At 42.1% G+C, this 23,268-nt stretch overlaps 1 protein-coding gene across 9 annotated transcripts in view; it reads right to left on the reverse strand.

Moving 5' to 3' along the window:
• Positions 1–2,039: 2,039 nt before the first annotated feature.
• Positions 2,040–23,268, reverse strand: part of PCDH15 (protocadherin related 15) — a 608,113-nt gene continuing 586,884 nt past the window's right edge. For 6 of the 9 annotated variants that reach the window (XM_035137543.2, XM_035137532.2, XM_060274883.1 and 3 more), the window contains 5 exons: positions 16,099–16,120; positions 14,298–14,336; positions 11,032–11,105; positions 8,431–8,566; positions 2,040–3,426 (listed from right to left, as the gene is read on the reverse strand). In XM_035137543.2, coding sequence (XP_034993434.1) covers positions 2,875–3,426; positions 8,431–8,566; positions 11,032–11,105; positions 14,298–14,336; positions 16,099–16,120 — 823 coding nt within the window. In that variant the 3' untranslated portion in view covers positions 2,040–2,874. The other 3 variants (XM_035137542.2, XM_035137546.2, XM_035137545.2) reach the window with 3 other exon arrangements.

A 23,268-nucleotide genomic window follows, 5' to 3' on the forward strand; every position in this document is an offset into this window, starting at 1 on the left:
AAGACAAGCTGTAGCTGAAAATAAATGGATCTGAGTTCATCGCCTGATTACCTTTTGTATCTCTTGACATCACTCAAGTGCCTGCGTCATTCTCATTTTAATTCTGGCTGCTGTTGCCATAAGGTAAAGAAATTATTGATTAATCATAAAAGCTGTAGACACAAACAAAAACGGATGCATGAGAGGGGAAACAGCTTTACCAGAGAAGATGGATTTTTTAAAAAACAACAACCCCAAGATTAATTATCACAAACATCCCTGCTGTAAATGATTTTGCATCATCTTTAATCTTCCATTCTATGCATCTACAAAGGTTATTGCATTATATAATGAGTATATTGCTGATACCAGGGGCCTGATTCATGTTTCACTTAGAACAGTTTTATAGCTTAAGAATTCCATTATGGAAGCTCTCCAGCAGTTGTAAATTTACAAAGCTCCATTGGCTTCAGCAAAGTTATGCTGATTTAACCTAGAAATAATTAGAAACGTTTCCAATTTATAATGCCATGAGATCTGGATTGTTCCCTTTGCATATTTAACAGCTCTTGTGAATGGGATATATTTTTAAAATTGTCCACCAGATGTATTGTGCAGCATGTTGTGCTGTAAATGTGATAGGTTGTATCCAATGGGTGCTTTGTTTCTGCTTGTGCAAGTTAATTTCCAACTACTTTTGCTCCCTGAAAAGCTGTTCTTAAAGACTGAGCTAAAGGTGTGTGTGTTTTAATGTGAGCTGATGGGTCTCCCCCACTTTCTCTAACTCCCCCCCCCCCTTTCTAAAGTGTGTCATTCAGTGCTATTTTTCTATAAAAAGAGGTGCCGGAACTCACCATAAACATGGCCCTTGTTCTCTTATAATGGCAATGGTGCCCACCTGAGAAGTGCCAGGACCGATATCTGATGAGTGTATGTGTTGTGTGTGTGTGAGATGCGGAGACTCTCTTGAACAGAAAGGGATATGTGGAATTCTGGAGTAGGTAGAGGGAGATAAGTGATAATTAGGTGCAAGCAGAAGTGTTTTCCATTAAGGCAACTAGCTACAGGCTGCAGCATCCAAAGCAGTTAAATGAGAGTGTGCATCATGGTGATCAGTTTGATACACTTGTCCACTTCTAATACGGCAAAATCTCCATATGCCCATTTACAAAGTGGTCTATTTAGAAGCAGGACCTCAGGAAGAAGCAGCTTCTTAAGGGTCACATCACAGATCTAAACTGGGCGGGCACTTTCAAGAATGCAAGTTGAATAGATCTGTGCATGGTTTTTTGTATGTGCTGATGGAATCATAAAATTGCTCAAGAATCTGCTTGGCTAAAAAAAATAATCAAGTCACATTGAGTACATCCACCAGTCAGTAGGCTTGTTAACTTTTTATTTATTTTTTTAAAAAATATTGAACCCCCGCCCCCCGGTGAAGCTAAGAAATGGGACCAGGGACAAGACATGTCAGACACACAGACAGGTAAGCACTGACCCACATCACCCATTTAAAGCACACCCAACATACATTTACTGCACACATGGTTTCCCAAAGAATCTGGGAACTGTAGTTTGTTAAGTTGGCTGGGAATGAGGGGGAAACTACAGTTCCTAGGATTCTTTGGGGAAACATGTGTGCAGTAACCATGTGTTGGACGAGCTTTTAAGTGTAAGGTGTGGATCTGCCCAATGGGGCGTCATGCATAGAGACTGGAAGGTTCTGTAGCTCACCGGCTTTCAGGCTCCCTATACCGATTGCTAGCTTGGCACCACTCAGCCTTTTAGGATTCCTGCAAATGTAAGGTTGAACTATGCGCTGACAGTGTGAAGCAAATCTCAACCTTCATTCCCATCACACCAACTCTGTCATGTGAAGAGACCTGTAACGGGAGCTTCCTGTGCAAACTTTAGCATCAACAATAGAGATAATAAGTGGAGAAACGCACCTGCAATGATGAATGGAAGAACTTGAGCACACGTACATTATCTAATACTGCTGCCCATAGTGTGTAGAAGATGTTTACAGATCAGAAGGGATACAGAGATGAGCTGCATAAGTTATCTAAGAAATGAAAAGGATCTTCAGAGAGTCAACATGCTAGGTTTCAAACAATATTTGATTTTAAGTCATTTGGAGGGAGGGAGCATACTGGTCAATGGCTCTTCTAATTTTTTTGAGGAAGACATAGCGAGAGCAAATTGCTACATTGTTGGATACATTCTTATTAGAAATAAGGCACATTTAAAAAAATAAAAATAAAACCTGTTCCCCAAGGCAGCTAGTGATTTTCTTCATAGTTTGTTTCATTCAAATAAAGGCTCAACCTTCACAAGAAGGGGTCGCACAACACAGGCCAGCTTTAGGCAGTGTATAATCACTGAATTTATAATCCACGAGTAGCCAATTCACAGCCTGAAAATAATTTAGAACAGGGGTGTAGGATTATCAGCAGGGTGAAATCTGAAACAGCAGTGGCCGGTGGTTAAAGCTTCTATGTGCTTTACAGACACATCAAACAAGTGTGTGATGGTTGCCTTCTCAGCTACAATCAACTTGATCAATCAGTTTCTGTGCATTTAAGTAGTGGTTTGATGATTATTAAACAATAACTCCAGAGCCAACAAGACTAGTCCATTTTAATGATATTTGTTCAGTGAATTCGGAGCCTGTCAAAAAGAGTTGTCGGGAAGAACAATTAATTGGTACAAATGTGAGTGCAAATTCTCTGGATTCCCCCCACCCTCACCCCCCTTTTTTTACTTTAAAGCATTTTGTTCAAAGTATACAACTTATGTGCACGATAACAAAGTTCATACGGTTTTCCTCGGTGACGATAAAAAGCCTACTTTTTGTTATAAATGGGAGTAAAAACTAAAAATGAAAAAGAGAGGTCACAGTTTTGTCATTGGTATGTGAAGGTTGTTCCACGGGCCCATCCACAGTTCGTCGTCGTCTGACTGCGTGTGATCGCTGGGTAATTCCAAAGGCTCCTTGACATCCTCGTTGTCAACAATGGACTCCTGCTCTTCTGTGCTTTTCAACCTGTTGCCCCCTGACTTTGTTCCTGTGTTATCAGCGTCTATAGTGGAGGATGCAAAGGAAACACTGCACGGTCTTGTGTTCAGTTTGTCACTAGATGATGCCCCCGTTGAAAACGTATTGAGTGGGACATTCTCCTCATGTGTCACTGCCAACTTATCAAGTTTCTTGAAATGTTTCCCCAGCCTCACAGGGGATGTGACCTTTAAATTGTTTGAGAGGCAACTGCGCCGGGTTCGAATGACTGAGCCATTTTGGGCAATGTAGATGTTCCCATTGATATTGGTTTGAATGTTGGGGTTGCTGAGACGATTCCTCTGGCTTTCTGGGGCACTGTCCTCTCCAGTGGAGCTGGTCTCATACTCTGGATCAACGACCAGCTTGATCCTTTTTTTCCTCGCCCACTGAGAGATGACAAAGAAAGAGAGAAATCAATTATTTTATAGTGTTTTTTTTAATACATAGCACTGGCAGCTCTGTTGTTTCCACTAGAAAACAAAATTAGGTAAGTGAACAATTTCCTTTAGAAAAATCAATTTAACTGCACTAAAATATGCTGAATGACTTGTTAACCACTGTGTATTGAGATTAAAACGAGGAATGACTCAATATGGATATTTTTGTTTCAGAAATGAAGTAGAGGCTATTTACATTAATATCTGTAATAAAACGGGGGGGGGGGATGTGTGAAGCAACAATTCCTATAAACATCTCTCATCTCTCACTGGACACATGCAGGAAAACGCTTTATTCATGACCTGGAAGGGAGGAAGCAAGTAGAATCTAGATTTTGATCTCTGTGGCGGCCAGTGATCACAAAGCACTTCTGAACTGCCTTTGTCTAGTGCCCCTCAGATATCACTGGACTGCAATTCCCATCATGCTTGAATATTGGCTGTGTTAGGCGGGGTTGATGGGAGCTGCAATCCAACAAGGTTAGGAGTTGAGGAAGCCTGCTCTAGAATCTCTGTTCCCTGACACCATTTGTATAATGAACTGAAGATGTTTTCAAGTTAACATGCTTGGTTTTGCATTTCTATTAGTGTCTGCAGGAGCGGATTCTCTATATTGGAAAAACTTGGGAAATGAAACACACTGAGGTATCACACCAGGAAAAGGTGTGATGTTATCTTCAGGCTGATCTGTTTGACCCCATAAGCCAACCAGTGAGCCCAAGCTGCAGAAAACCTGGGTGACTTTTCCTGGGACCCTCTCTGAAAGCCTGAGATTTAGTTCCCTCTGAAATACATTCACCTGAGGCAGTAGATTATGAATGACATCTTATCTCTCGATATGCTTACCTCCATGATCAGATACTATATAGTTATATCCATGATAACGGCCTCTGTCAGACATAACCAAACTCCCAAAGTTTTCACACCACAAACACAGGCAGATAGATGAACTAGCCTTAGAGATCAACAGGGTATGTATAATATGCCAATAGGATACATATTTGGAAAATCATTATCACCTCCTTCTAGAATTAACCACTTGAAATATCGTATTGTAATATCAGCTCATGAAGAGCACTTGACATTTCTGCTTCAAGGGGATCATTGCACAAAAGCAATGGTATTTTACAGCTTGACAGTCTTAATTTCTGAAGCAAGTGCAACCATGTGGATGTTGCAATTAAAGGGGATGGGGAATATACCACATGAAACCACACTTATCCCCACATGATGTCTCGCTAGCATGAAATCCCGATGCGTGTAAGGATTTGCTCGTTTACATTAATCGAATTACAGTACACAAACCAAAACTTTGGAACACACCAGCCAAATATAATTGCAACAGATTCAATATAATTATTAATTATCTTCATAATTGGCCTCCCAATTTGAGCACTAACCATGTAAATTTAATGAAAAATAATCAATCTAGTTAATAAGTAGTTTCCATGCTAAATAACGAACCTAGCTATAAGCAATTTGGGTAGGCATAGAATTCATGCAAACAGTTCTTCAGTGAAAAGATTTTTTATATATATAAAGCAATTTGATTTCTAAGGCACAGATACATCTTTAGAAAATGCAAATCACACAGTGGTAGAAATAGACATATCTACCCCCCTCTCCCAATATTTAAAGAAACTGCTAATTCACACATGCTAGCTGTTTGCTTGATTACTGCAGCTTCAGCTTTTCTGAGTGAATGAACCATCTCAGAGCGCAAACACCGGAGGAAGAATGTTCATCGCAGCTCACAGCACTTCAAACACAACCCCATTCACTGGAGTTCTCCTTCCACTAAGGATCAGGAAACGCTGAGAAATCAAGAATCACATCTGGACTCAACCAGATCAATCAATCAATAAGTAATAAAAGTTTTGTTGTCAAAGTTGTTGTAATCTAGACAAGCCACCCTGTTTTTAATTATTATTATTATTTTAGCCCCTGTGCAATCCTATTAGTGCGTATTCAAGTTCATGAAGCTGTTCGGCTAGGAGCCCGTAACGCTTCTGCAAAACATTTCTTTTAATGGAAGAGAGTAGCAGGCTGGCTACTGGCTGGTTCCCAAGCTGTGCCCGAGACTTGCATAATGCTCCCCCCCTCTTAAAAAGCAACACACAGAGAGCACAGCAAACCAAAACCACACCTCACTGCACACTGTCTACCTCTTGTTCCACCTCCTGTGTTCTAAAAAGATGTAGAGTCACTGGGATTTTCTGACTCAGCAGTATCTGCGATCCTTGTGGGCCCTTTCTTCCGAATCCTCTCCCTTTTGGGGACATCTTCAGAATCTGTTGGAGTTTCTGAGCTCTTGGTAGTACCTCTCTCTGCCTCACTGTCCTCCTCTGGGTCAATTTCGTCCTCACTGCCCCCTCTCTGTTTACTAGAGGTTTCAATGTCATCTGACTCCTCCTCTTCTATAGCTGATGGTGGCTCCTCTTCTTCTGATAGTTCTTCTATGGTGTCATCTAATTCACTTCCTCCTGTAGATGACCGGTTCTTGAGACTGGACTTGGAGCTCCTGCTTTTCTTCGTCTTGACAGTAACTTCGCTGCTGACGGAGCTCTGCAATGACGACGACATCTTGGACTCTGTATCTTCAGACGCTTTACTTTGAGAATCGGAGGTTTCGTCTTCAGAGCTGCTGCTACTTGAACTGGACCCGGACGAATCTGAACGCTCTTCATCAGAGTCCACTGTGCTTTCAGTGGTTTCGTCTTGGTCCAGCGTCACTTTCAAGTAGTCTTTATCGGAGGCAGAGGTGCTACTTGCAGATGACGACGACGACTCACTTGAAGACGACGACGTCCTTCTCCTTTTCCTCCTGCCGTAGTCACTCACTTCAGACTCACTTTCTGCCGTGACGCTGATTGAAATCCCTGACTTCGATTCTGATTCGCTCACTTCCTCTGACGTGCCACGCTCCCGGATTTTCTTGGAGGTGCGCTTCAGGGCACGGCCAACCTTCTTTGTCGATATCACGTCACCTGCTGATTTCTGGAAATAGCTTCCCTTGATAACCATGCTGTCTTCTCCTTCCGCTTGGCGAGCTGCTGCCTCCAGCTCTGCATAATCTGCATCTTTCCCTTTCACTTTCTGCAGCATCATTGGGAAGATCTTTGCCTTCTTCCAAGGAGAGGGTGTTGCCTCCGTGGTGGTTCCTGGCTTGGGGGCACTAACTGTTATTCGGCTCAGCTGCATCACTGCTTTGAGCTTCTTCCTTCCCTGGCTGGGGCCTGCCTTTATAGCCGCCACTTCACCTACTGCACTAATAGCTACTGGAGGCCCTGGTCTCTGGCTTACAGCTCTGCTGGGAACAACTGCACCAGGACTTGTCCTCTGTAAATCATAAGAAATGGAGCTTAGTTATAATTTTAGAAAGCTGGCTGGCTTGAAGACAGGTTGCCCTAGAATACTTTGCGGCAGGAAGAAATGAAGAGTTAATTGCAAGGAGGAGGGGAAGAAGCTAAATAAGTATATGGATTAGACTTGTTTTTAACATCACCACTGGTAATATCTAAGGAACAATGAAACTAAAGTAGTTGTGAAAGTCATAGGCTAAGCCTTTGGGGGGGGGGCTGTGGATTTTCGTACGGCTTGCAGTGGAGGCAGGAGACAATTCTATGGCACAGTAACTTGAATCTTCTGCATATGTTAACACAAGACCTTTTTGATTGTTGCCTGTATCAAAGGCTTTTAGATATGCACTAGTTATATGATAATTTAAAACCACAATTGTAATAAAATGCACTTTATCACTTTAGCCGCTAGAGGATGCTGCAGCGCTGAAAATGAATACATGTCAAAGAAACCGTTTTCAAACTCTTATCTTTTCCCCCCTCTGCCCTGCCACATAGACGCATCTAGAGCCCTAAACAAGTGAATTTCTCTATCCTATTTATTGGCAGAGACACAGGCACTCCCCCTTGTTTTCCTAAGGTATTTTATTTCTTTCCTGGCCACCCTTTTGCGTCTGAAGGCAGCCTGTTTAGGGAGGCTTTTAATGTTTAATAGATTATTGTATCTTATTTTTCTGTTGGAAGCCGCCCAGAGTGGCTGGGGAAGCCCAGCCAGATGGGTGGGGTATAAATAAATTATTATTATTATTATTATTATTATTATTATTATTATTATTATTATTATGGGGGGCCAATGTGATGTCCTGATATCACACACGTGACTTCTCATGACGTCCTGAACTCACAAGCGTGACATCATGCAACGTTGCGAGGAGCCAGGGGGTGGAGCTGAACACCCTCTGAACATTGAGGGGCCCCAGCACCCTCACAAAAAACATGGGGGGGGGGAAGTGCCTTGGTCCCAAGGAGCCGGCATGCATGCATGGACTGCCATGTATAATTGTAATCTATATTTCAAAATCTACTATCTACTATGGCAGGGTTTCCCAAACTTGGGTCTCTAGCAGTTTTGGGACTACAATTCCCACCTACCCTGACCACTGGTCTTGCTAGCTAGGGGTGATGGGAGTTGTAGTCCAAAAACAGCTGGAGACCCACGTTTGGGAAACCCTGTACTATGCTATCACTCTTTCCCACAACTCAATTTTTTGATTCACAGAAATTCAAATGCTGAAGGTGGTAACACAATGTGGTCTGGGGTGGAGAACACTGCTTGGCTGCATTTGGACAGAAATCTGGTTGGCTTGGGGAAACTGCCACCTCTCTCAGCAGGCTCATTTCCACCTCACAGTGATAAGGAAGTCACCCCAGGTAAGTTTTTTAGAAGGGCAAGTGGCTTTGGAGATGAAAAAGGGGATGCAAAGCTTTCCTTCCACAAATGTCCTTCCATTCGCTTAACTCAGAATCGACGCTGACCCTGTCAGAACTGAAAAAATGCTTACCAAATGTACACATGTCCTGTTAGGAGCTTTGATATATTTGCAAAAGGTCAATATATTTGGAACTGGAAAAATAAATAAATGAATAAACCTACATCTGCTTCTGCTGTAGGTCCCTGTGGACTATAATAGTAGCCGCCATCACTTTCCACGACCACTTCGCCATACTCATCATACATTCCAGAAGGAGACAGCAATCGGCGACGACTTCCATATTGAGGCAATTCGTACCTGGGGGAAAAGCCAGGTACAGACATCCTTTATGTTTGTATCCATGTTGGTTATGCATACTCACAAATACATGCAAGATCACTCATCCTTAGCTTGCTTGCTTGCTTCTTTTTTTTAAAGTGAGTACTCTTGTTACTATAGTTTTACTGCAAACTATATCTTATATATGGTATCTTCTTGGTTTTGGTGGCAGTGAGGAAAGAGGGATATATACACATACAAAAATGCCCTTTTGTTTTCCTACCTCAGACTTATTCTTGTACAGCTGTTTTGAGGAACTGGGGGGGGGAATGTCAGGGGGGTCACAACAAACCTGCTATGAAGCCCACGGAAGATACACATGTGTAGGTAATGTAACCATCACTCTGACACTACTGTAGTCAGTCACAACAAGGGATGGGTGAATCAGTCAATTTTGGTTTCTATTGGTTTCTTATTTTTCTACTCACAATTAGTTTGCAATTGCAATTTCACATTAGTTTGCAATTGTTGTTGTTTAGTCGTTTAGTCGTGTCCGACTCTTCGTGACCCCATGGACCATCAGTTTGCAATTATTGTTTTTAAAAAAGAGGTTCTCGTGAAAATTAAGCAGCTATCTATCTATCTATCCATTCAATTTATATTTTGCCCTTCCTCTTGAAGGAGCCCAGGCTGGCAAACTTTAATGCAAACTTCTCCTAATAAACACATAGCCGTATGCAATCTTGTCTAATATACATTTTGCAAAGCAATTTCCATTAATATAATGCATTTTTCTATATTATCTGCACCAATATCTGCATCTTTATGCACATTTTACCTTGCATATCATTTCTGAACACACTAATTAGCCAGAGAATGACATTTCAAAATTCAGAGAAGTGCAGATTTCAAAGAATTGTTGTGTTTCAGCCAGGTGTATTGTTTTGGAAAATGCAGCTTAGGTTGGTTTGACTTTAAAGGTGAACTGAATCAAATTTCTCCCCCATCTCTTGTCACAACGGGAGACTAGAATACTATTTTATGCTGTACAGTGGAACCTCGGTTTATGAACACCTCGGTTTATGAATTTTCGGTTTATGAACGCTGTGGATCTATCTGGAACGGATTAATTCATTTTCCATTACTTTCAATGGGAAAGTTTGCTTCAGTTTATGAACGCTTCAGTTTATGAACAGACTTCCGGAACCAATTACACCCATGCTTCAGTTTATGAACGCTTCAGTTTAAGTACTCTGCGGACCCGTCTGGAACGGATTAATCCACTTTCCATTACTTTCAATGGTAAAGTTCGCTTCAGTTTATGAATGCTTCAGTTTATGAACAGACTTCCGGAACCAATTGTGTTCATAAACCAAGGTACCACTGTACTTGGCCCTGTCCTTGGAAGCAGCTACAAATAGTGCAGTTTTACAAGATGAACAGACATAACAGAAAGGCACAACATATAACATGTGGCATGTCCAAGGGCAGGGACGGCTTGTCCCGTCTTGCTGCCTGCAGCAAACAGGAATTGCTGCCTCCTGGCCTGCTGTGGTGCACTGCACCACAGCCCACTTCCTTAGCCGCTGTGCCCCAGCTCTCGTCAAACTCAGTGGAAGACGGGATGCTCCTCAAAGCGTTGCCCCTCACTCGGCTTCTCCTCCCAGGAGTGAGGAAGATATAGGTGGCAATGCCTGTAAGGGCGCTTGTTAGCTTCTCACGAGTAAGAGGCTTCAAACTCTGTAGCTGGTTTTTACAGAGTTTTATTATATACATATGTACAAGACAGAGCTAAAAAGTCCATGACTTCTCTAGTCCGATACAGAATCCGGAAGTGGTGCGCGTTTCGATTGGCGCCAACATGACAGGAACTGGGGAGCCCTCAGCTTCTGCTTTTGCTCCCTGTGTTTGTCCCCCCCCTGTGCTCCTGGGGTGAAGGGGCAGGAACATAGCTCCCCCCCCCTCAGAACTGCTAAACTGTTAAGCAGGCTCTCTGGTTACTGACACTTCTCCCTCTGCAGCGCTCAGGTCCGACACTTCCGATCTTCCCCACTGCTCCTGTGAGCTGTCAGTGTCCCCTTGGCGCTCCACTGCTGTGGGAGCCTCAGCACCACCTTCCTACCGATGCTCTGAGGCAGCAGCATCTTGCAGCCCTTCCACCGATCCGTTGGGCTCCCTGCTGACCCCTGGTGGTCCCCTGACAATGCCACACACTGAAGCCCCTCCCTCTCAGCAGTGGAAGTGGTGAGGCAGACAGAGCACCTCCTCTTGCACTTCAACCGCCTGAGGCCGCCATGGGTGGGCCGGCTCTGCCCAAGGGAACGAGCAAACTTATTTTTAATTCAAAGGGACTTTCACCATTTGTGATATGGTACTGGGCTCTGCTGTTCAAAGAAATCTAGTGTAAAAACTGCTTGGCCGTGCCTAAAGCAGTCCTTTCGATTCTTGCTCTGGTTGGCATGTAAAGTTGTGAAGTGGTATAGAAAATGCAGAATGAATAATACCCATGTTCATAACTGTAGTAATCTTGCCCGTAGTACTCTTGGCCAGGATCAATTCCAGATTCCATAGAAAGTTCCTGTTTGTCACAATACAAAGAAAAAGAGAAAAAGAAAGCTCAGTAGGAATACACAAACCCGTAGATCTTAGAGCCCCAAGTTCATGTGTGAGAGGGGTATGAGCACAGAGAACAAGATAAAAGTTGCTGGGTCCTTTTTTATCCTCAACCTCTGGCACTGGAATAATAATACAAATAATAATCCCAGGGTGGTTTTTTTCTCCCTTTAATGCTACTGCTCAGATGTGGGAGACATAAAAAGTTCTTCATTGGTGCTCTTCAGAATTCTCAGCCAGCAGTGGGGCTGAGGCAGGGGCAATGGGAACTTCAGATACATTTTTGGAATATGCCTACGTCTATTTCAGCTTTCAAGAGGATCCAGTTGACAGATGGTGACTAAAGCTGAAAGAACAATATTTTGTTATTGTGCCTTCTTTACAAACTATTTTCTCTGACATGATGGGATTGTTCTGAATGTGGTATCATATTTCTAAATAAATAAATAAATGTTAAGTTTTGCTTTCCTGCCCCCAACTTTGTTTTATATCATTGCTAAAACATACTCCTGATCCAAAGAGAGAGAAAGGAGAGAGAATTCATCCTCAGCACCCTTATTCCTATGATATAAATTACATAATTACCATACAGTTGTTAAATAATTATTGCGCAATGTCTTTATTTTTATTCACTATACTGTACTTGAATAAACCATTGTAAGTCATGAATACATGCATTTGTCTGAACCAGAGTTCACTTCTACAGTTGCATGAAGTGATCTTCTGTGTGGTAGGAGTGTAAAGAGGACAGGGGGAAAGCTAGCAGTGAGGTTTGAGAGAAATGAAATGCAAGAAATGCAATGGTGATAATTATGCTAAAGCTTAGATCTATGTAAAACACAGTGCCTATTCACTGTAGTGTTTATTTTAAATTATGATGATAAATAGCCTAACACTGATAGTTAGTAATGAATAGTCACTGCAATTATTTTACATGCATCTAAGGCAGGGGCAAGAGAATCTGCAGTCAGAAGTTGTCGGACTATAACTCCCTGACCATCGATGATGCTGGCTGGGGCTAATGAGGGTTCGAGTCCAACAGCACCTGGAAGGGTAGGGGGGGCCACCAGTCCCCCACTCCTGAGCTAAGCAGACATATTTCAAGTTGCTTGGAAACCAAACTTATAAAAGTAGAGCAAAGTAGACTGTTTTTCTTTGAAACAAATTTTAACAGTTGGTTGGAGACATTAAATATGGGGAGGCAGTAGCAAAACTCTCTATCAAACTTCCTTGGAGGGATGTTGTGGTCAATCATGCACAGCTTACATTGCAGCAAGAACAACAAGCATTCATCATGGATTACCAAAGGACATACCGAAAAGGGAAAATAGAGAGGCTGATCTAGCTCATGACATTAATATCTCCTGAATCACATCCATATTGCTCCACTATAATAGCCATGAGTTGTTGGAATGTGCTCTGCTGGGCAATATCTATGGCTGGTCTCCTAGTTCATTCTGTTTAAAAGCAGCTGGGCCTGAGCTGAAGTAACATCTTTTTCATGGGTGGGGAGCCCAGGATCAAGCCTTGAAAATGTGCAAAACTGACACCATGTGGATTGTTGAGTTGGCCTAAGTACATATTATGCCTGCACCATTTGCTTCCAAGACATGGTCCTTCCTCCTTTTGAAACCCAAAGAAGGATCAAGCATGTGAGAATCATTAGTGCACGTATGTTGTTGAGATGTGCAAACTTCAAGCTTGCAGGATCTATGTCGTCATTTTTATGGAACTTTGAATAAGGCAAAAATAATTATTACTCAGAGACTTCACAATGTTGAATTACAACAAGAAGATGCCTCACTCCTGGAGAATTACAGATGTTTAAAATCGTGGCCTAACTTTGCGGCTGCCCCTTAATTATCTAACAACACTAATGAAGCCTATAGATGGGCCTTTTCTAGAGCCCGTTTTGAGGCAATGCCCTCAGCTGTGCTGTACGGAAAATTTATGCCTTTGCCCTTGCATGTCCAATAAGGTAGAATCTGTCACTCACATCCTTTTATTTTGTGAATTTTATAGTAAAGAACGAGCTCGACTTATTTTACCCCTTTTATCAAAATTTATACCCTTACAATATTATTTGGAATTCTCCTCCGAAATCTTACGAAAATTCTTTCTGGAAGATTCCTCAAGTCCAGTATCATAGGATATGGCCAAATTCTGCACTTTAGCTATTAAGAAACGTAAATCTCTTCTATTGAATAATACATTGCAAATTCCTTTTGTGTAACTGTTCTGCTTGTGGTGACGTTATTGCTGATTTTTTGTTTGGAATTATGGTACTTTGTATTGCTGGCTTTTGCTGTAATAAAACTGAACTGAACTAGAACCGCAAGATCCACCAGCCAAAATTTGGTGCAAAAGACATACATGTAAAATTAAAGAATTTGAGGCCAGAAAGTTTTTTTTTTTGAGTACTAGAATTTAAGAATCCTTCTACACAAAAAATTCTTCCTCCTGGTTCATCCCCAGGATATATTTATTCCAGCAGTGAGAGAGGCATTTTGTTTTTGCTATTGTTAAATAATTGAGAGTCAAAAATCCTTGCCCATCTTCTGCAAATCACTACTAGAGCGAGAGCTGCCTTCTTCCTTCTGCTATTATATGTTCTTCACTTGCCTCATGTAAGCTATAATTCTGGCTTTCCTCATGTGGAGGATGATACTATGGCCTGAACCTCTAAACCAAGTCTTGCATTTCATAACTAAAGCGCCATCACTTATCAATATACTTTACAAAGAACTGAGGGTATCGTTCATGCTGCTAATGAAGTTAATGGAAGTTCTCAAGATTATTAGAGCATAAAGGGTGTTTGCAATTATCATTCAGCTCCTTGAGTATAGCTTATAACACTGCAGTTAATTATGTTATTTGGGACAAAAAGGAACTTGGGACAGTTTTAGTAACAGCAGAGAAGCCACCGAAATATGTCAACTTTAAAATCACACAACTGAAGACAGGCAGTCTCAGGTACATGAAAATATCACAGTATTGCCAAATAACTTGTCAGCATAAATACATTGAAAAATAATTTAAAAAACTTGTTTTCTCCTTCAGTGTTAATGATAAGGAAGTGCCAAATGTATAAATGTGTGTCAGAAGGTATTCTATACGAGTGCTCCCAAAGTTCTAGAAGAAAGTGAGAAAATTGTACCTCTGGTCTGAGAAGGGACGGCCTCAGCAATTGCTGTTGCTGACAAAGAAAATTGGAAACAGAAACAGGTTGATGAGAAAGATATAACAGAAAATGCAAGTAATTTATTTTGAGGTTGAAGGGTTATGAGGTAACCTTTAAACCAGCACGACAACAGTAGTTTTGCTTATGACTCTAATGGCCAAAATGTTGCTCAGAGCTAATTTAGTTCTAATCTAATGGTGGATTTTCTCAAGGCAAAAGGGCAAAGCCACTTCAGATCCACATGTGTTAAATTCAGCTTAACTGCCCTGTGATTTGGCAAAGGTCCCAACAGGCCATAGATGTTCTTGGCCTCTAGGGACCTGGTTCCCACAGTTGTCAATATTGTCATCTTCTTCTAAGACATTTATACTTATTCTGAACAAATTCCTGAGTCTGAAACACCTGTCTTGTGTTAGTTTTGAAGAGTGACCACATGCAACAATCAATCAGTCAATCTTTATTGTGGTCAAAGACCAGACAGGACCACATGTATAATTTACAGATTTCCTCTTCAAAACTCAAGTGAAGAGTTATTTCTGGAGGGAAAAGTTACAATTAACATACTTTGGTGTCATCTATATACCTATATTACAGTAAAGGTAAAGGAACCCATGACCATTAGGTCCAGTTGCAGAAGACTCTGGGATTGCAGCGCTCATCTCGCTTTACTGGCCGAGGGAGCCGGCGTACAGCTTCCGGGTCATGTGGCCAGCATGACTAAGCCGCTTCTGGCGAACCAGAGCAGCGCACGGAAACGCCGTTTACGTATTTTGATCTGGGAAATCTGTTCTCAAGTACAAAATGTTTATTGTAGCAGTTCTAGCCAGTGCTTTTTTCTAGTGAAAAAGGTGCCAGAATGAACCTCCCTTAGAAGACCCACCCCTGAGCCCAAAGAGGGTCTCCTCACCAGCCAGAGGTTTGTTGAGGCTGCTCAGCTGAGGCGAAGGGTGTCTTCCATGCCTCAGCTGAACTTAACAAGCCCCCTGCCCATGCCACTCCAGCATGAGAGCTTGCTCAGCTGAGACGCAGAGAGGCCAACGAGTCCCCTGCCCCCCAACTCTCTAACTTGTGTGAGCTGCGTGGGGGCTTGCTCAACTGAGGCATGGATTTCCCATACACCAGCTGTTAGCTGGGGGGCTGAAGAGCCTCAGTAAAGCTCCGCTGCACATCCAGCTCACGAGGACACCCTCTCTGGAGTCTGTAAGGGATTTCATCTTTGTGCTCTCAGGAGGGTCTCCTTGCGAGCCAGAGGTGCAGGGGGACTTTGCTGAGGCTGGCCAGGTCTCTTCTCCCACTTCTGGGGCCCAGCTGAGAGGTGCCAGCACACTATTCTGGCAAGTTCTGGTTCTAGTTCCCTGAGCCCATTTATCTCGCAACTGCCAGTCCAACTGGGTTTTGAACAACAAATGAGAGATAGGGTTTCATATATTCTTATTCAGAATGCCTTGAGCAGGCTCTTTTCATGAAACACTCCAACTTCTAATGCTCAGACACTAGGCAAGCATTCATGCAAAAATTACTTTTTTGAAATATAATTACAGAATTTGGAAAGGCATTTCACAAAACAGGTACCGAGGAGAGGCCAGGTGTGCTGTATTTGGAAATCCCTGAGTGGACTCCATTTGCAGCTCTGCAGATCCTCAACTCTCATTGATAATGCAGTTTTAATGTTGTGTTCAGTGAGTTAAATAATATAAAATGCAAAAATTATCCAAGCTATGTTGAAGAAAAGAAATGTAAATGGTAACTTCTTACTAAAATATAGCATGTGTCTTACCTCTTGCTGTGCATATCCACGCCTGAAAGTAAGCACAAGATAAACAGGACATTAACCCAGCTATTCAAGTTGTAAATATAAATATGCATTTTACCAATCTCATTTTCTTCAAAATGTAAAGACTTTGCAATAGAACATTATGGGCCTCACTGTACATCCCACTGAATTCTGTAGAACTACCCTAAAACAAACAACATGGCATACAGATTATGTTGCATCCTTATGAGGACTTTTCCTTGCTGTGCTTCATGTTCCCAATCTAGAAGGTCCTTGAGACTTAATTTGGCACACTACTGTGTGGCTCTTGGGCAAATGCATTGGAAATAATGATCAAGATACAAAGAAACAGATAATGATGGCAACAGTACAAAAATAGGCCATAAATATCTTAAGTTCTGGATTACTGTGGGTTTCTTTTGATTATTACTGCCAACAGAATAATAAAAATGAGAACCCAAAATTGACCAAGAAAGGCAAGGTTCATTTGACATGGGTCGGGTACCATATTCTAATCCTAGATCTCCCAAGGAGATATGAGTAACTCGCTCTCCCCCTCTCCCTCTCCTAGGAATGCATAGAAGCAAAGGTGGAACATCTATTTGTAGTTAAAAGCTGCTGGCCACATGTCAGATATCCAAAAGCCTTCCCCTTGTATCTACTGCCATTGGAACCTTCCATAGGGTCACTTCAGAAAGTCAAGACACATCTAGGAAGATCTTCCATCAAATCCGTAGTTCAGATGGAACTGTGGTTGGAATGGAACCTACTGAAAAACAGGATCTGCCCCTCAGAAATAAGTTTCCTGGTAGCATCTCATGTATCACAGTACTGAATAGCTTAAAGCCAATGAAGGGTTGGACCCAGAATTAGCTTGCTTAGAGTAGGCGCATTAATGGCTCTACAAGTTAGTCATGACCAAATTAGGCCCCATTGATCTCAATGGATCTACTCCAAGCTGGATCCAACCAGGAGAAATTTCAAAGCAGCTTGGGAGCTTGGATGGTGGAGCTACAGGTCAGTAGTAGCTACTGAGGTGCACAGGTGGGACACCATGGAGGGGGTGAGGTGCAAGGAACTTGGCCTTGTGGTGGCAGGAGTGGCAGATTGGCTCTGCCACCATGGACCAAGCACCCCCCCTCTCCTTCGCGGGAAGTGCCAATCAGCTGCTATGTTGAGATGCCAGGAGAGCAAGAGTACCACGCTGCTTCACTGGCTACTGGCTAGCATCCAATGCTTCTGTCGACAGAAGTCTTTCATCAGAAATTCCTTTTCTTCCCCATTCCACCTTCCGTCAGTAGAAGGGAAACATTGCAACCCACTGAATGTAGTTTGTTAAGGGTTCCAGGAAACTGTAACTCTGTGAGGGGCACACTACATTTCCTAGGATTCTTTAGTGTGGGGGATGTGCTTTAGATCAGTGTTTCTCAACCAGTGTGCCTCCAGATGTTTTGGGACTACAACTCCCATCATCCCTAGCTAGCAAGACCAGTGGTCAGGAATGATGGGAGTTGTAGTCCCAAAACATCTGGAGGCACACTGGTTGAGAAACACTGCTTTAGATGTTTGGTGTGTACGCAGACGGAATCTTTAAATGACTTGGTAGGCAGACGACGATCCCATACACAGTTACTTGGGAACAAACACAGTTGGATTTACCAATTGGGGTGGAAGTAGCTGTGCAAGTAGCCCTACCCATTTCCTCTGATACCTTTGTTCCACCCCATGCTTCCCATTGTAGAAAGCCGGATTGAAAATGTGCTGCAGAGTGGACGTGGCAGGCAAAGGACAGAAGGTGAAATTGGCAGGTTCTCCAGCTCCTGTGTTGTATGCTTGATCTAGCTGCCAGATGGACATCATACATTTTCAGGGTGCAGTTTTGAAGACTTAACATTTTCTCAAGACTTATATCCCACTAAATTCAAGGGGACTCAGCCCCCCAGTGCATTGATAGCCAGATTAGGCGTTTAATTGCATGTTTATGGACAACTGGTTTTAGTCAACTTTAAGAGCACTTAAGTTCCTCTGGACTGATCTCTTCATGTTCTGTTTAGGACTTACATTTTTTTTTTAATCTTGAAGCAGACATGCTCACAATTATATTAAGGCTAAACTAGTAGAGAGACAGCAGATGAGGGAAACAATTTAATTACACCTAGGGGGAAAATAAAGAAGAGTCTGGAGGATCACATTTAATTTTTAATATTACCATCTGCAAAGCTTTTCTATTAGCATTCAGCTTGTGTATTGGATTATCAGAGGTAAATTATTGCTGTAGTCCATTTGATAGGAAAGTAATGAACATCTAAAATGGAGATTTATCACTGACTTTTCAAAGTCTACCTATGCAGTATTGCTTTATTATTTTGTATGGCATGTTCCATTGCTGCCTCATGGTTAAAACTCTGGCTGCCTGCTGCTTCTTAGCAAAGTGGCACTGGAAGGAAGAAACTTGAAGAGCAAAAATGGCAGAGAGCAGCAGGGGAGCTTAACTTTCCCTTGTTTATTGTTCCACAGACACACCTTCACACAACCACTCCCACTCCAGTTGGCGTTCCTGACTGACAGAAACATAGATCTGAAAGTTGGGGGGGGCATAATTTATAGGGAGAAGCAGCAGGCAGGAGGAGGGCAGTTTAAGCCTTCTCCCACCTACTGATTTCCTCCTGAAAACCCACCAGTTAAGGTTTCGGGTACAGTGGTACCTTGAGTTACAAATGCCTCAGGTTACAAACTCCGCTAACCTGGAAGAGTTACCTCAAATTGAGAACTTTGCCCCAGGGTGAGAACGGAAATTGTGTGCCGGCAGCGCAGCGGCAGCAAGAGGCCCCATTAGCAAAAGCACGTCTTTGATTAAGAACAGTTACAGGTTAAGATGGGACCTCCGGAACGAATTACGTTCGTAACTAGAGGTACCACTGTATATCCTCACAATGCCAATATGGACTTGAAACCCAAAATGTGAGTAGTACTGGGTGGGCAGAAAAGACCTTGCCACCCACTTCCTTGTCCTCATTGTTATTCCCTGTGAATGCAACTTTGCAGAAGAGAGGTTGTGGTCAGGGTTTTAAGGCACAAGGTAGCAATAGAATGTGCAACTCCACCCACAGTCTCCAAAACCAAGATGGCTCAGATCCCAAGTGGCAATTCTCAAAAGCACTTCTACATTTACGTAGAGGCTGGCAATAATACTTCTGCTGGCCAGGTAGCAGCTTCCCAAGCCACAATGATCATGTTCTGGATCAGGCATGTCAAACCTGCGGCCCTCCAGATGTTTTGGCCTACAACTCCCATGATCCCTAGCTAGCAGGACCAGTGGTTGGGGAAGATGGGAATTGTAGTCCAAAACATCTGGAGGGCCGCAGGTTTGACATGCCTGTTCTGGATGGTTCAAACTTCAGATGACTTTTTAAAGAGCTGCCACTAGAAGGAAAAGGCTAATCGTCTCTGAGCACACGCTTCTGTGATCCAAGATAAAATATCATGTTGCAAGCAAGAAAAGCAACACTATTACTTTAATTCAGGGATGAGGAACCCGTAGGCCTCCAGATGTGGTTGGACTACAATTCTCATCATCCCTGATCACTGAGCAGGCTGGCTGGACCTGATTGAAGTTTGAGTTTAGCAACATCAGGGGCCAGGGAACTGATATGAACTGAATGATATAGTGTCAAATAAAACTGTTCATAACAAAGCATTACACAATAGTTATGTAATAACCTGCAAACTGTTCATAATAAAACCAAAATAATACTTTTCTCTCTCTCTCTTATTTTTATAAAACAGATCTCAAAATGTTTCAGCAATGGTTGCCATGCTATTGCCCTGTGCATTAAAGGAAAACTGGAGAAGAATCAATATACCAGTACATAATATTTCTTATACACATGCAGTCGTTATTAGAAATCCCGCCACCATATTTTACCAGTCTCTTAAGTTGCACTCAGTATGTGCAATCAATGATCTTTTAGATAATTTGAATTCCTGACAACTTTGGTTTTCAATCTTTCTTTTTTAAAAGTAAGGCACACTTCTAATCATTATTGTTACGAAGACAAAAAAAAAACTGAAAATGCATTAATGGTTTTGGCTAAACGTGAAAGCTACATTGTAATTCTAGTGGCTTGAAGGAAAACCATAGACCTATCTCCTGCAAACTGTCAACATTTCTGGATTACTATTCAATTAATACTAGTAGCTGAGCAAAAATCTCTTAAATCTCAAATAACAAATAATGATATATAATCATGTCCAAACAGCAGCAGATGGCAGAACACTTGCTGTACATATACACCACTTCTGGATACAAGAAACATAATTTGTAGAATTGTTTGCATACTGTCCTGCAATTTTTTTGCTGATACAGATTTAAAGGAGTTACAATTTGTCAACTCCAGTTACTGGATGGATAGATTCCTATGTGTATTTGCCTTACTCTAAAAGTATTTTAGTTATTATCTTGTATGAGACCCAAAAGATAGATCAAAATCAAAGGCAGTAAACAGAATGTAGAATTAGAACATGCTTTCTTGCAACTTTTGGCTCCTGAGATAAAGGTTTTACTATTTAAAGCTTCAAAGATACCGCCTATCTCTGTAAATGATAAATACACAGGCTCTTTTCAAATAGCTCATGGAAGGATCACTTGTTTCTCTTTAATCAGTTCCATTCTATCCTTGCTGTAAACAGAATATAGTTTTTCAGAGTCCCTCTATGGTCTCTGATCAAACAGTGCTTCAAAAATGGTTTGCCACTCTGAGCAGTGTCAACTGGATTGAATTTTCAAGGGGCCTCAAAACGCCAAACTTCAGGTGTGCATGGCCCTCAAGGCTAAAAATGGTCAACTTCTAACAAGATATCTAGCACAGAGGACACTGGTCTTCTCAATGGCTTCAGAGACTTTATGTTACATTCTGCAGATATGTGCAGTAGGAAATCTCCTCGTGGTGCAATTTCTTTTACTCCCGTTTTAAAAGACATTGGAGGCACCGAAAAAGTTCAAAGATTTGCCCTTTACAAATGGCAGAAAATGCTAAAACAGGAAGTATGGGGAAGGGAAAAAAGCAGGATGGTTTCAAAACAAGCGGAAAAGGAAAGTAGGCCAGCCAGAAGCCACATCCACATTTAAAGTACCAGGTCTTCCTCTGAAGAATTCTGTCAGTTATTATTATTTTTTAGAGTGCTTACGAGTTCTAACTGTAATTCTGGGAGGAAAATAGGGGTCTCCTAACAATTCTCAGCACCCAAAACAAATGACTGTTCCCAGAATTCTTGGGGGAAACTCATGACTGTGAATGGGATCACATTGCTTTAAATTTATGGTGTCTATGTGGCCTTAATTATGTCCACCTGAAAAGAAGTGGGGTGGTTATGGGTCTACCTGAAACATAGGCAAATGGCATCCCACCCCAAACAAAATGATAATTTATGTTGGAAAAAAAGACACCGTATATAGCCCTGAAAAGCGTTCTTTAGAATGACAGCGTTCATTTCACCCGGGAGATTATTCTAAACTTTGTCTGGCTGAACTAAAGAAACCTTTGTAAACAGGCTTCTTGTGTATTGGCTGACCCACTTGCATATGGAAGGTCACACATGATTAGAGATTCATTATCCTCTTGATGAGATCCACTAGAAACTAATTTTGAAAGGCAATGGCCATTTGGTTCCGAATAATTTAGTGCTTTGAAAAATATGTTCTTCAGTAATAGATTTCACGTGCCCTCTCTGGTCTGCCCATATCAGCCCTTCAAACGCACATGACTAGCTTTATTCAAAGTAGGAAGTGTAATGGAATCTGAACATACTATACATGTTATAGCACATGGAAACTGTTTTAAGGACCTCGACATGATATAAGGCTCCATCTTCAGGTTTAATCTGAATGACTATAATTATCCATTTGCCTTGGAGTAAGCCTGGTGTGGTCTGGTCCATGGGGTCATGAAGAGTCGGACACGACTAAATGACTAAACAACAATAATAAGCCTGCTGGAACTTCATGAGGCTTACTTGCTCACAGACAGGTACCTGTAATCTGCACATTTTCATAAGGGCTGAAAAAAACGTCTAGTCTAACATGAAAAGTAAAAACAAAGGTGATTATTTTGATTTTGGCTTTAAATTACGCACAAGAACTCTGCCTGTGTGCTTGCTGCTGCACCCTCTTAATAACAGGTTTATTTGTACACAGCCAAGGTGAGGGACCTGTGAATGATGTTGAGCTCCGAACTCTCATCAGCCCCAGCTGTCATGGACAATGATCAGGAATTATGGGAGTTGTAGTCCAATAACATCTGTAGGGCCCCAGGTTCCCTACCCCTGATATACAGCAACATGATAATTTCCCAGTGGGCTCCGCATCAAGGCAAACTGATCACGAGAAACAGGAATGGGAAACCCATAGCTCTACAGATGCTTCTGGAAACAGTTCCTCCTTGGCTACTGACTAGCATGAGGGTGACATGAACTGGAATCTGACAGCAAACTCCTGCAGTATATCATCACCACTATTTTAATAACCCAGGGTGGGTTATGACAGAGCAAAGAGGTGAGTCTTCAGCATTTGCCAAAAACTGTACAGTGGTACCTTGGTTTTCAAACATCTCACTTTGGTTTTCAAATGCCAAAAACCCAGATGTAAATGCTTCCATTTTCAAATGCGCCTCAGAAATCAAACGGCTTCTGCTGAGGCGCCCCCCCATTTTCTCTATTGGATTTGCAGTCTGACCTTTGCGCCTCGGTTTTCGAATGTTTCGGAAGTCAAACGGTCTTCCGGAATGGATTATGTTCAAAAACTGAGGTACCACTGTATAATGAAGTTGTCAGGCGCATCTCTATGGGGATGGAGTCCCACAACTTAGGGGATGCCACAGATAATGCCCTCTCCTGGGCCACTCTCTCTAACCAAAAGTTTTAGGAGGGTGGTGGAACTAGCAAGAGGGCCCCGTCTTGTGGGAACGGGATGCTGGACTAAATGGGCCTTTGGTCTGGTCCAGCAGGGCTCTTATGCTTCCATGTGTCTTCTGGGGGGCCACAAGTTTCTCACACCTGCTTTAAAAGCTGCCCTGAACTTTCGATTACTAAAGGAACTCTAACACTGTACAGCAGCATGTTACAGTATGTTAATAAGGCTTGAAAATTTAGCTAGTTATGCAGCACTGCAGCATTTCG

The sequence above is a fragment of the Zootoca vivipara genome, chromosome 5, assembly GCF_963506605.1.
Source record: "Zootoca vivipara chromosome 5, rZooViv1.1, whole genome shotgun sequence".
NCBI classification, from domain to species: Eukaryota; Metazoa; Chordata; class Lepidosauria; order Squamata; family Lacertidae; genus Zootoca; species Zootoca vivipara.